The following is a 14295-nucleotide window of genomic DNA, read 5'->3' as shown; positions in this document are numbered from 1 at the left end:
GCCCTTCAGAGCCAGATTTCTGATAAGCCCCTGGCACCGTGTCCATCGAGAGTCTCCGAGGACACTTGTCTCTGGGCACATGGGCCTCTTAGCACCCAAGAGCTGCAACTACAGGGGTTCTGAGGCCAAAGTCATCCAGCTCTGAGGAGCTAGTGCTGCCCTTCAGGCTGGAGCATCCGGACCATCGATATGGCCATGGCCAGGCTTGGCTCAGTGCCCCGAGTCTCTTAGCCCCTCTGGCACCTGATGGTGCTTCAGATGTTCAAAGCAAAAACCGAAAATCAAAGGCTTCCCACAACAGCACTAGTCGTGAGTGCCTGGGCCCTTATCAGAGTGTGGGCAGCCAGCAGCCTTTGGGGAGGGGCCATGGGTAAGTCACATTCTGTCCAATGTTCTGAACGGGTCATGAGGTCTGATCCCTCAGACAGTGGAGTGTTCTCTCTAGGTGTCTCGTCCCATCATTGTTGCTTCCACATGTTGCAATTAGAGACAGACCCAAACCAGAGCTCTGAGCCACCCTCTCTCCTGACACCGAGAGCTTCAAAATCTGATCTCAAACCAGGATCTAAATAATTGCAGCTGTGGACAGCCTCCAGGGTAAGAGACCTTATACTAATAGGGGTGGGACCTTTGACAGGGGAAGTTTGCAGGGCTGCAGCTGGGCAGAGATGAGCTGATTTCTACAGCTCACTGAATGAATGCAGGCACTTCCTGGACCACACCAGCTGGTCCCCAGTGAATTTTGACCTCTCTGCTGTTTGATAGCTAACCTCTGACCCTGCTCCAGGCTGATCTGACCTTACAGTTATTCTGCAGTTAACCATGGCCTGACAGCTGCTTAGCCTGACCCTGTCTTCAGCTGATTGCAGAGCCCTTGTGACAGAACATAAAAGGACTGGCAATGGTACACAGCTATTAGGTCCCCAGCTTCCCCACCTGAGGCCTTGGAGCATGCACAGAAGGACATTGGTCCTTTGTGGTGGTTTTGCACTGGAAGTGCTGGCCCAGCCCTCAGCAGAAAGAACTCTCCTTGTATTTTTCTTGCCCTCAGGCTGTCAGGTGCACCTTGAGCTTCAAGACTGCCCCCAGCTTACTGCCCTGCTTCCTGGAGAAAGTACAGATGGAGCGATGAGGCCCCTTCCAGTGAAGGGGAGCTGGGCTGCCATAATGCGTCCTGCCCCAGATCTATCCATCCCCTCACTCCATAGCTTCTGGCCATGTCCCTCCCTTTGCCGTCTCCCCTCTCCTGTCCCATGGGAGCTCAGTGACAACCCCATGACTTGCCAATCACTTCTCTCCTTGCCCTGCCTCCACTGCGCCCCGGAACCCTTGTTTGTTTGTTGTCAATGTCCTGGCCTCAGGCCCAGCTGCGGAGGGTAAGAATGCCCTCTATAGAGCCATCCCCTCTCATTGTTAGCCAGGAGAAGGCCGTGTCTGGGACCGTAGCCACTGGCTGGCTTTTGGCTCACAAGTCACTCAGTTCATCATAAATTATCTAAGAGAGCTCAGCAAGGACGTGTCAGATGGGAGGGGGTTGGGAAGCATACAGGGTGGTGGTGGCAGGGGTTGATGGGGGAGGGAATCAGTGACATCGGTAGAATGCTGCAAACCCAGGGGCACAGGGCAGAAAGATCGGAAGGAAATGAGCAGGCAGGGAGGACAAAGCTGAGGCCCCTGTTTCAGGTGGGAGGATCCTGCTGCAGGTGAAGGTCTCTGTGAGGCTGGTGGGAATGAGTGTGATGGGGAGGGTGGGTCAGCAAGGGCCAGAAGCCAGTGGAAGATTCTGTGCTTCAGCTTCCCGAACCATGCTCTCGGGATACACACAAGAGCACTCAGGTGCACACACTTCCATGTGCACACCTGTTCACCCACCCAAGTACACTGACCCACATGTACATATTCACACACTCATGCCTGCATGTGCACCCATGTTCACACACACATAGAAACAAACACACAAGCACACATAGAACATACACAACCCTGGCGGAAACAGGCTCATGCAGTCACACAGCACACACAAACTCTCAGGCACATATGAGCCCGGTCAGAGCCGTTCACAACCCATACATGCTCCATCGTGCACAGCCCTGCACATACAAAGTACACACACAGTCAGATATTTGTATACACACCGCATTTGCATGCACACTACAAACATTCACAGTTACATTCTTGCACATGTATTTTCACATTCACATGCACACACAGAGAGACACACAAACACGCATGCAGAAGTCATACCTGGAGAGAGAGACACACATATACATTGTTACATGCAGTACATACACACACTCACACCTGCAAACACACTAGTGCATGCAGTATGCACACGCACACATACTATTGCACGCGGCACACTCCCACACTCCCCATGCACCACAGACAACCCCAGCCGTGCTATCACTTTGACGAATCATTCAGCAGCAAAGCACTCCTGCTTCCCCCACCCCAGCGGTTGAGTGTGGTGCTCTGCAGAGAAGCATGATGGACTCTGGCATCCTCACTCCCAGGATTGCTTCAGCTCTTCACTGCAGCTCCTGGGCTTGAGAGCAAAGCCAGGAGAGGAGGGAAGATTACATAGCAGAGCTGAAGTAACAGTGTACGGGGGGATTCTTCTCCTGGAGGGGAGGGAGGCCAGGCCAGGGAGATGTCTGAGCTGCAGCCAGGGAAAGTGATGCGGACGGGGCAAGTCCTTGCCTTCCTCCTGATCAGCCTGGCCTTCCTCTGGCTGCCTGCAGGCTCCAAGCGAGCCCCCAAGCTGCCCCCATGTCCCCAGAGCTGCTCCTGCACCAGGGACACTGCCTTCTGCATCGACTCCAAAGCTGTCCCCAGGAACCTGCCCACGGAGGTCATTTCCCTGTGAGTATCAGCAGAGCAGGAGGGAGTGGGTGGAGGGGGGATCACTGGGATGAAGGATAGGGATATGGTGGGGGAGGTAGGTGGGCTGGGGGAATGTCTGGAAGCACTGGGGTTGGAGTTGGGGTTGAGGGAGATGGAGGTGGGGAATCCCTGGGGTTGGACGAGTTTTAGACTAAAAGGCTGAGGGCCCTTGTTGCTATTGGAGGGTTCCCAGAAGGCAGCATATTCCTTGGGGTTACATCGGGATGGGATTGTTGTGGGTTCGCTAACACCGAGAGAGATGGTGTGTGTGAATCCATGGGGTATATGTGTGCACAAATGTATAATGTGTGTTCAATAATAACCCTCCGTGTGCATGCAGGTTATTGTGTATGTATGCTGTAGCTGCTTATTTGTATGAGAAAATCATGTATGTGTGCATGTAAACACACGCATGTCTGCATGCCCATGCTGGGTGTCTATACCTCTTGGATTTATTTTTCTTTCTGATCATGTTATGTGTCTGGGTGTGCATCAGCATAAGCATGTTGTTGATCATGTGGGGGTGTGTGTGAATATATGCGATGCATGTGTGTGTTGTGCAAATGCATTGTGTTTATAAATGAGCATGTTTGTGTATGGAAGTGTGTGTGTGTGAGAATGAAAGCTAGGTGTATGAAAAGTAAGTGTGTGTGTGTGGGGAGAGGGGTACATGAACACTCTTTCATCTGTGTGCTGTAGGGTGACCATATGTCCTGATTTTATAGGGACAGTCCTGATTTTTGGGTCTTTTTCTTATATAGGCTTCTAATACCCCTCATCCCCGATTTTTCACATTTGGTGTCTGGTCACCCTAGTGTGTTGCTACCTCCTGGGTAGCTCCTCAGCACAGAAATAGGCAGCCCTTTCCTTCCACTGTTTGTCACAGCTGATCCAGACCTACAATAGGTTCTGACTGCCCCCTTTGGCGTGGCACCATGCCACCTCTCATTGACCTCGAAGGGCTCCTAACTCTGCCTGCAGGTCCCTCCTGACCTGGCTGGGGTGAGAGCAGGGAAGGTAAAGGAATGGTTTGATCTAATCTCATGCGCCTGTCACTGCTGTATCTCCGCAGTGACATACTGGAACTGACCTTTTGTAGATTGCCGTGGTGGTGCGGGGAAAGTGTGTGCGTGTGCTTGGTATGTATGTGTGTCTGGTGCCCCTGCATTTTTTGTCTGGGGTGTGCATCTGCTGTGTGGCGTTTGCATGTGTGTGAGTGTATATGTCTGATTTTAGAGTGTGTGCAGGTAAGAAAGAGTCCCTTTGTGTCTGCTGTGTCTGTGCACTGCATGCTTCCCCTGGCTATGTCCCTGATGGGGCCTGAGAAATTCCATAGGAACACAGGAGCTGCCAGACTGGATCAGACCCGAGGACCATCTAGCCCAGTATCCTGTCTCTGAGAGCGGCCAGCACCAGCACAATAGCAGATGGGAGATAATCTGCCTCCCAACCCCTGGATAACTCCCATCCTGGTCTCTAATAGAGATTGACTGAAGCCCTGAAGTATATCCCATTTCTGCCCATCCTAGGTCCCTTGTCCTTGGCTTGACCCCCTCAAACCCTAGAGCCCAGGGTGGGAGGCCTGCTGACCTCATTCTTTAATTGTCTGCAGGAGCACTCTTCCTTCCTGCACACGCTGGCTCTGCTGCAGTCCATCTTCCTTGCCAGGGTGCTGGGGAATGGGAGAATGGGATGATGCAAATGAGGAGCACCTGCTCCATGCTGCGGGTCCTGCATTGCATTAGCAATTCTGCCCTCTTCTCCCCTCGCCCCCGAGCATCACCACCCCTGCCTCCGTTGGTTAATTTCCAATCAGACTGCACTTGCTGGACCTGTCTTAGGCAGACCAGCTCTCTGTAGCAGGAGGCAGGCAGTCTCCCTTTGCCCAAACATGGCCCTATCGACTGGTTAAGGGGTCCCAAGGCTCCCTGGACCTTCGGGCTGTAATTACAGCAAAAGAGAGAGAGAGAGAGAGCTCTTTAAATATACCTCCTCCACCTGGAAAGCAGAGGGCAAGTATAAACCTCCCCCTGGAAAGGCCGTGCCTGGATTCAAGAGCAGTAACTGGAACATACCAAGCTAGGACTAGGATAACAGGAGACTGCAGATCAGCTTTGAAGAGTGTCGGCAGAGCTGTGGCAGGCCCCGGGGTGGGAGAGCAGGGCGGCTGTGGGCCAGCATTGAGGGGCATTGGCAGAGCAGCATGAGATGCAGAGATGCTTACACAGCGCATACCAGTTGAACCAGGCAGGAAATGCTTGTCCTCACCTGCAAGGATTTTCAAGATTTCTACATTTTCCCCATCCTGAATCAGAACCAAAAGTTGAAATCTTGAAAATATTTGCAAACCAAAGATCGGTAGAAAATTTCAAATTGCATCCGGGGAAATGCATCGTTTCGATTTTGACCTTTTGAAAAAAAACGTTTCCTTTACCATGCACCAAAATTTTGAAACAAAGTCATTTTGACCTGAAAAACAAACCTTTTTTTTTCATTTGGAAAATGTCAAAAAGCCAGGGCCTCGATAATTTAAAATGTGTTTTCAAATTTGTTCAGAAACGGGGAAACTCGTAGAAACCAACCAGCCTTCCCTGCGGGCGGCTTTGGTTTCTGTGAACGGGCATTTCCCCACAAAAAACAAATTTCCCTGAAAAGGCCCGACGGGCTCTGCACACTGCTCTCTGCCTAGCTCCAACCCATACTATGCTGCTGTCACTTTTCTGAGTGCTGAACGCCCCATCCTCCTGGAATTTTCCTGAGCTTTTCTCTCCTCCTTTCCTTCTCCGCAGAACCATGGTGAACGCGGCCTTTACTGAAATCAAAGCAGCAGCCTTCGCTCACATCCCCCTCCTGCAGTTCCTGTACGTCTCTGGGTCTCTTATTGGGATGGGGGCTTGTTATTGCCAGGGCAGTCCCCAAGGAGGAGGACACAGGCCTTCCCCTGCCCTGTGAGGCAGCATGGGCTGGTAAAGGCTTGGCAGAGTCTCCCTGGGGAGGCCTTGGAGCTGTAATGTTTAATCTCCCCCAAAACTGGGCCTGCCCGAACTAGGTGGCTGAATGGTGAGGTCATGGGAGATACAGATGGGCAGAGAAGACCTCCCCGCTATCCCCTCTCTCTGGGACAAATCACAGGCGCGAGGGAGGATTCTGCTCCCCCATCATCCTACACGGAGGCACTCCAGCCCCGTGCAATGGGAAGGCGTCCCCCGCGACATCGGAGGTTAACCCCTGGCCACGGCTGAGCTGCAGCAGGTAGCATTTGAACTCACAGCCTGCGTCCAGACCTCTGCCTTCTCAGTGCATCCGCAGTGGAGGGAAGGGGTTCCAGTCTGTGGTATTCTCAGCCTAGCACCCCAATGCAGCCCAGCTGTGCTGGAGATGGCGGCCACCGGAGCTGATGTCTCACCTTTCTCTTTGCAGATTACTGAACTCCAACAAGTTTACGCTGATCGGGGACGATGCCTTCACTGGCCTCTCCCACCTGCAGTACCTGTACGTGTGCCTCTCCTTCGCACTGGGGTCGGCTGGAGGGAGGCGATGGTGGGAATTGGGAGGAGAAGGTCTTGCGGGGGGTGGGTTGCAGGGAAGGTGCCACTTCTGGTTAGGGTTGGGGGGGTTGCGGCATCCCACTCCATGGATGCTCCCCTCTCATCTGAAATGGCCATCCCAGGAGAGATGGGAGCTCAGTCCCTGAGGCTGCTTGGCAGCACCACCTCTCAGGGAGCAGAGGGCAAGGCCTGTGTCCCCGTTTGTCCCCACAGGTTCATTGAGAACAATGACATCCGCTCTCTGTCGAAATTCACCTTCCGAGGGCTGAAGTCCCTGACACACCTGTGAGTATGACCCGTGCCGGTGGGCATGGCACGCTTTGCATGAGCCTATGGGTAGAGTGCACCTAGCACGCGCCTGTGGATATGGCATTCCCATGGGCATGCCACACCTCACAGGCACTTGTGAGTATAGCACACCTCATGCTGTGGGTATAATGTGTGCCACAGAGCTTGTGGGTATGATACACTTGGCATGCCGGACATGTGCCTGTGGGGATGGCATGACTGACAGAGTAGTACAACAGGACCATCTATTTGTGAGTTTCGCAGCGAGCAGACAACCCTGTCTCTCTGACTTTTAGGGTGGTAGCTCCACCTATCAAAAAAAGCCAGAGCCGTGGGGTAGGGAGTTGCCACTGTGGACACAGTGCTGGCTTCCAGGCCAGACCTTCTGCCCAGGGTCCGTTTGAAAGGAGGTGCCACTTTTCCTGGCAATAAATCTCTCTCTCTCTCTCTCTGTCTCTCTCTCTCTCAGATCTTTGGCCAACAACAACCTGCAGACACTGCCCAGAGATATCTTCACACCCCTGGACATCCTCAGTGACCTGTAAGGCCCAGCTCAGGCCATCTGCCACCACTAGGGGCCTGTTATTGAGGGAGATGCTGTCCCATGCTGTGTAGAGCCAAGAAGCAGGATATCAGAGCCCAGGAACCTTGATCCCGGGCTGGGTCAAGGTCCTCACAGCAGCCCAACCTGCCTCCCCATTCTCCTGCCTACCCCAGTGCTTTCACCCCACCCCTCCTGGCCTGCACATCCAGCGCCCAGCTCTCTAGCCTTCTCTTTGGTGCTGGAGGGTGTCAATATCCCATGCACCTTTGGGCTCTGCAGGCTCAGAGCATAGGCGGGAGAACAGAGGGATGGGTCTCTTTAACGAGGCACAACAGACTAAATGTGCTCCCCACCCACACACCAGGGTTGAGACTAGCTCCCCCAGAGCTGGAACCATTTCCTTCTCCAGGCCCAGACTGTAAACACATGCTTTGGGGTTCCCGGCCTTGTCTGTAGTTGGGGGGTGATGGAGGGGCGGTAGTGGGGTTCCATTGCTCATGTGACCAGTGCTCCATTGTAAACCCTCCACCCCCCTCAGGGACCTCCGGGGCAACGCTTTGATCTGTGACTGCAAAATCAAGTGGTTGGTGGATTGGGTGGAGAGGACCAATGCCACGGTGCCTGCCACCTTCTGCAGCAGCCCTGTCCGCTACCAGGGGCAGAAGATCTGGGACCTGGCCCTCAAGGACTTTGACTGCATCACGACAGGTAGGAGTGGCTGCTGCTCTCATTGCTTCACTAGGCACAGCTGGAGGCAGGGGAGAGTGGATACGGGGCCACGTTCCATGGATGTGGTTGAAAAGCAAAGCCGTTGGTCATGCTGCCATGGCCAGGGAGCAATGGGCTGGGTGTTGTGACGGGGGTCCCCACTGCTGCCACATCTTCACCTATTGCACCTTCCCTTCCAGACTTCGTGGTGCACCAGGTCCTGCCATTCCAGTCGGTGTCAGCTGAGCCCTTTGTCTACAGCAGTGACCTCTACGTAGCACTGGCCCAGCCCAGTGCCAGCAGCTGCACCATCCTCAAGTGGGACTATGTGGAGCGCAAGCTAAGGGACTTTGACCGCATCCCTGGTAAGGACCAGCCATACAGACAGACATTCTGCCATGGCCCTGTACTTCCCTGGAGGAATGGGGCCAGAGATGGGAGACAGCAAGTCCCATTATAGTGAGCACTAGGAGAAACAGAAAGATCCTGTTATCAGGGGTTCATGGTCACTTGCAATCAGTCACGCATTGCATGAGCCATGAAGAGGCACATGGCAGGGGGATAGTAAGAGAGCACATTAGCCTCCCTGATGTGGTTCAGGGCAGGTTCCTGGGAAGTTGTGAGCTACCCTAGGGGTTTACAGTGCAGAGCTTAGGGGCAGAAACACCTGGCAGTCCCGGGTGGTTCTTCCCAGTCCCTTTGGGCAGAGGCAGGGAGTGCGGATTGCAGGAGCTGCATCCTTGCTGTCAAAGCAAAGCAACGTGGAGCCCCCTTCAGATTGAAGGCCAACAGCAGGGTGCATGCATGCATATATGGGAGAGTCTCCAAGTGTTTGTGTGTACATATGAAAGCGCCACTGTGGGTGTATATGTGAGTGGTTATAGAATCAGAGAAGTGTAGGACTGGAAGGGACCTCGACAGGACATCTAATTCATCTCCTTGCACTGAGGCAGGACCAAGTAAACCTAGATCAACCCTGACAGGTGTTTGTCCAGCCTGTTCTTAAATTCGTCCAGTGATGGGGATTCCATCACCTCCCTGGGAAGCCTAGTCTAAGGGAGGGTATGGATTTTCCATCACTATGCAGGTGCGGGCAGAGGTGTGGGGTATGTGTGTATGCAAGCTGGTATGCTAATGCTGCTCACCTGGGACACTCTCCTCCACTAGCTACTGGAAGCTGCTCCAGAGCTGGACGTCATCCTTCCAGGTGGGCACCGAAATCCAGTCTGGGTTCTTTTCCTTTCCCCGCATTCCAGGAAGCGCATGTGTCTGTGAGGGATACAGGTGAAAAATATCTTCAGTCCTGACAAGGAGAGGGAACCCTCAGCCTAATTCACTTTGGGTATGAAGAGCTGGAACTGGATTTCTCTGCCCACCTGGCATGGGCTATGGGTGCATCATCTGGGAGGACGAGAATCTGGGCTGGATCTCTGTGGCCCCCCAAAATGGGCTCTGGGTGCAGACCATGTTTGATATAGGCACAGTGTGCACTGGAGCAGGGGGCCGAGGGCCGCCCTGCTGACTCTGACTCTTGCCCCCTTGCAGCTCATTCAGCCGTGTACTGCAAGCCCATCGTGGCTCAGTCGCAGCTCTACGTGGTGGTGGCACAGCTCTTCGGCGGCTCCTACATCTACCGGTGGGACACCAACGTGGACAAGTTCATCAAGATCCAGGACATGGACAGCAGGAAGATCCGCAAGCCCAATGACATCGAGGCCTTCCAGATTGACGGCAACTGGTATTTCGTCATCGCCGACAGCTCCAAGGCTGGCTCCACCAGCCTCTACCGCTGGAACCAGAATGGCTTCTACTCCCACCAGGCCCTGCACCCCTGGCACCGCGACACCGACGTGGAATACGTGGAGAATGAAGGCAAGCCCTGGCTCATCATCTCCAGCAGCTCCCAGGCCCCTGTCATCTACCAGTGGAGCCGCACCCAGAAGCAGTTTGTGCAGCAGGGGGAGGTGGCTGAGATAATGGACGTGCAGCTGGTCAAGCACTTCAAGTTCAAGAAAGACAATTACCTGTGCCTTAGCCGCTACATCGGGGACTCCAAGGTGGTCAAGTGGGAGGGGCAGCGCTTCACCGAGCTGCAGACTCTGCCCTCACGGGGCTCCATGGTCATGCAACCCTTCCTGGTGTCCCAGCGCCAGTACATGGTGCTGGGCAGCGACTTCTCCTTCACCCACGTTTACCTCTGGCACGAGGAGAAGCAGAAGTTTGTCAAGTTCCAGGAACTCTCTGTCCAAGCCCCCCGGGCCTTCCACTACGTCCCCTTGGAGGACATGGATGTCCTGCTGGCCCCCAGCTTCAAGAGCAGCACGCTAGTCTACAGGCACGTTGTGGTGGACCTCAGCTTGTAGGGGGTGCCCCTGCCGCCTGCCCAGCTCCCTGCCTCACGCCTAGATACTGTGCAGAGAAAATGTTCTTCCACTTGCAACACCCCTGAAGCAGGGGACTCCAGCGCCCTGCCTCTCCTCAGGCTAAGGCTTCCTGTCTGTGCCCATGTGCTGCCCCACAGCCATATCCAGGGACAGGTCCAGAATACATACATACTCACACAGACCCATGAGTATATGCATACCCAGCACACATTCCATCCAGACACTTGTATTCATGAGTGTATCCTCACCACAGTCATCTCTCATTAGATAAACTCATACCCACATGCCCTCCAGCATCTCATACACATTGCATTCCTGCCCATCTGCCTTCAGCGTGCGCATACTCCAACACCCCCACGTACACTCCTTCCCAGTCTTCTAGCCATACCATGTGCATCTACACTCACTCTTTATATGTCCATGCAATCCCTGTGCACCCCATTAGGAACAAACACACGTTCCTGCACCCCTTACCCTCACATCCATCTCCCCGCATCGTGTCTGATATTCATGCCTATATACTGCCATGCATGGACACCCACGTCCATGTACACCCTCAGATCCATGACTGTTCAAATCCACTCTCACTACTGCACTTTCCACGCACACACAGCTACTCCCGTGTGCACATTCTTATGGGCGAACCCAGATTCGGTGCATTGGCGGTGCACCACATCACGCTGCCTCTCCCACCCACCGACACACACATACATCCGTGTATCCGTCACCCCGAACCCTCCCTGCAGTTCCCTTTGCACACATGCTCCTGTCCCCATAGACAGCGCTGGGGAACAGGCCTGGAAGAAGAAAGTCCCTTGTCGTGACTTCTCCCGAACTCTTCCAGCAGCCTCTGCCGCACTTCCTGTAGCCATCACCCATGTTCCGACTGTAGAGGTACTGCTCTGGGCAGCTGCACCACTCCTGAGACCACCTGATCCCCTTTGTCTCCTGCACCCACCCTGCAAGAGGGCTCTTTGGAAGTGTGCCCAGTGGCAACATCAGCCCAGATTGTCCCAGCTTCCTCAGTGAGCTGCCTTCCAAGGCCTTCTGGGAGCTAATGAAAGTATAGAGGCACCCTTTGTACCTCCCCCACTTTACTGCAGTGACCTGCTTTGCTTCCCTCCAGGCATCGTCTCTCTGTCAAGCTGCAGGGGGCAACATTGTCCAGTGGTTATCGTAAGGGACTGGGGCTCAGGAGTCCAGGCTTGGCTTTTCCACTGAGCTGCTGTGTGACCTTGGGTAAATTGCTGTGCCTCAGTTTCCCCTTCTGTAAAAGGGTGATACCGTTGCTCGGCCTCCTTTGTGATCTGCAGACAGGAAGAGCTATCAGCATGCTAGCTATCAAGACTAGTGCATGAGCCCATGTGCCTTGGGCGCATAAATCCCAAGAGGGATCAGAGGGTCAGAGAGCAAGCGCTAGTGCACAACTCTAGTGCCCGTGCCCAAAACACCATCCCCGTGCATATGCACCGATGCACAATCCCAGAGCAGAAATGTAGTGCGTCTGCTCCCGTGCACAATCCTGCTGCATAAGCACCAGTGCATCTTTCAGGGCAGGCTGGGATGAGCAGCTAAAGGGAAATAAGCCTGTGCTGCTTTGTGTAGCGTGCGGATTTCTATCCTGCTTTCGCTTGCCTTGAGCATACATGGCTCAAGTTAAACAGAATTGCTGACAGCCGCAGCGACAGGGAGTGACAGGAGAGACTCCTCCAGGGAGTCACATGTCCCATACAAGAGGGACTGGAGAGAAGGAAGCCAGGGTTTCCTGAACTACCAAGTTTCAATTTGTTAGTCTCTAAGGTGCCACAAGTACTCCTTTTTTGAACTACCAAGTTTCAGCCCACCCAGCTCCTGTCGTGATCCCAGCGCTGGCTCTGCCTGGCCTTTGATGTTTATGGATCAACAGCCACAGGGCCCAAATCATCTCTCGGTCTCACTAGTATGTTCCCCACTGACAGGGTGGAGTCGCGTCAGTGTCAGTGATAGGAGCAATTGTCCCCTGTATTCTACTCAGGGAGATAGAATTTCCTCCTCCAGGCTGATTCTCATTCACCCCTGAGCCCCTTTACACCACATGCCCAAAGAGCACGTAACTAATCGACTCCCATGTGGAGGCCAGGTTGGCACGAAGGGGCTGTAGTGTCCACAAGAATCAGACCCGTAGTGTCTCAATGTCCCCTTTGTCTCTAGTGCATCACCGGGGATTGGAGCAAAGATCCCAGTTTGCTCTGTGATTCTGTATGTCCCAGGCATTGGTAGGAGGCACAGAGCAGCTCAGCTGGCGATCGTTTCCCAGCTGTCGGAAAAGCCTGCACATCTACAAGACGTGCAGCGAGGAGCCCTCCCTTCATACTGTGCTTATTTCCTTTGATCATCAGAGAGGGAATGGGGACTGGTTCCCTGTGCCCGGTTTGCTGATATCCTGCTTGTGTGTTGGGGAAATGAGACCCTGTTCCTCCTCACTTCCTCGCAGGGTGCCTAGAGATGGGGAACATCAGAAAGTTCTGCTCCAAACCCCCTCTCCTCTGGGGTCTCTGGGCCTCTTGCAAGTGCAGACCTCAAAGGCAGGGGGCTTTCTGGTGGGTCGGAACCAGGGAAAAGGAACTTTGGAGTTGGTTTTGGTGCTTCATCTCCTGGGAGGCTAACCAGGCAAAGGCATCTGTTTCCCATTACGTCTCTCTGTTTATTCATCTATATGCTATCAGACTAGCCCCATCTCTATCCGTTTGTTTCTATGGCTCATGTCCTCAAAAGTCTTTAGGTGCCTAATTCCCATTGAAATCAAAAGGAGGTAGGCACCTAAATACCTTTGAGGATCTGGGCCTCTATCCCTACTTATCCCTCCTTTCCCCCAACAGTTTGGTCATGCAAAGCGTGGAAGAGCTGAGGATGGACTATGTGTCGCCTCCTCCTGCCTGTGGGTGTGGTTTCACACAGGAGATAAAAGCCTACTATTGCTGCTAACTGCGGGAATTATCCCTTTAGCTCATGTGCTTTTAGCACTGATGGCTCCAGGTTCAAACCCTGCAGGTTGTTACTGGTGGAGGACAGGTTGTTACTTTTGCAGTAGGGATACCTAGAAAGAAGGGGAAGGCTGATCAGCAGGTGAGGGCTTCAGGAGGGTTCCCCTATCCCTAACAGAGAATGAGGCTGAGCTCTTCAGGCATAAGTGATCTCGCCTGTCCTAACCAATTTACTCCTGAGCAGCAGTGCCCCAGTCTCAAACCCGCCTTCCCCTGCAACTCCCACAGGCCCTGATCCTCCTCCCATTGGAACGAGTGGCACAGCTCCCGCAGACTCCAGTGGGAGCAGGAGCAGGCTCAGGGGAGCCTGCTGTCAGTGTGCAGTGACCCCATCAGCAGCCTCCTGTTCCCCTCACTCTCCAGCTGGAGAGAGGAGCAGCCCTGAGGTTCTTTCGCCATCTGCTGGGGAGTGGTGACAGGGATGGCCTGACTCTGGTGTGCAAGGGCTGGAGGGGGGGGAGGAGGGCGGGCTCCACATGCTGTTCTCTCATCAGCTGCCTGTAGTTTCCCTCTCGGCCACACTGCCCCTCTCCCCAGCCCCCCAGAGCAGGATGCTCTCTGCATACGACTTATAACCAAGGTGTACGAGCTCTACCGAAATGCTTCCGAAAATAAACGCACTATGACACTGCTGCCATCCTTTGTTCTGAACCATGAGCTCTGTGCTATGGAACATGCCAGCCCCAGAGATGGAGTGTGTGTGTCTGTGTGTGTCTGTGTGAGTGTGTGAATGCACAACCTAATGGGGGTGTTACAAACCTGATATTACTCTCTCCTCCCTGAGCATCCTCTCCCTTTCATCCCAAAATAGCCCCTTCCTGATCCCACAGTTCCTCTCCCAGTCCCGGCACACACATCCCCTCCCCTCATCTCATAATATTTCCTCTCCTTAATCCCAGAATTTCCTTCCCACTAAT

General features: G+C 53.8%; 1 protein-coding gene across 4 annotated transcripts; it reads left to right on the top strand.

The window, feature by feature from the left end:
- The first annotated feature begins 430 nt into the window (after nt 1-430).
- Nucleotides 431-14008, top strand: LGI3 (leucine rich repeat LGI family member 3). Of its 4 annotated transcripts, XM_038385032.2 has the most exons (9): nt 432-597; nt 2742-2862; nt 5673-5744; nt 6304-6375; nt 6645-6716; nt 7189-7260; nt 7802-7971; nt 8172-8336; nt 9517-14008. In XM_038385032.2, exons 3-9 carry the CDS (start codon nt 5677-5679, stop codon nt 10332-10334), a joined length of 1437 nt encoding a protein of 478 aa, XP_038240960.1. In that variant the 5' UTR covers nt 432-597; nt 2742-2862; nt 5673-5676; the 3' UTR covers nt 10335-14008. The 4 variants fall into 4 exon arrangements, with proteins under 4 accessions (XP_038240961.1, XP_038240960.1, XP_038240959.1 ...); XM_038385033.2 differs by lacking the exon at nt 2742-2862 and having other exon boundaries at nt 431-597; XM_038385030.2 differs by lacking the exon at nt 432-597 and having other exon boundaries at nt 1720-2862.
- The last annotated feature ends 287 nt before the right edge of the window (nt 14009-14295 follow it).

This window comes from Dermochelys coriacea, chromosome 26 (genome assembly GCF_009764565.3).
Source record: "Dermochelys coriacea isolate rDerCor1 chromosome 26, rDerCor1.pri.v4, whole genome shotgun sequence".
Taxonomy (NCBI): Eukaryota; Metazoa; Chordata; order Testudines; family Dermochelyidae; genus Dermochelys; species Dermochelys coriacea.
This window is presented reverse-complemented; position numbering and strand designations above follow the sequence as displayed.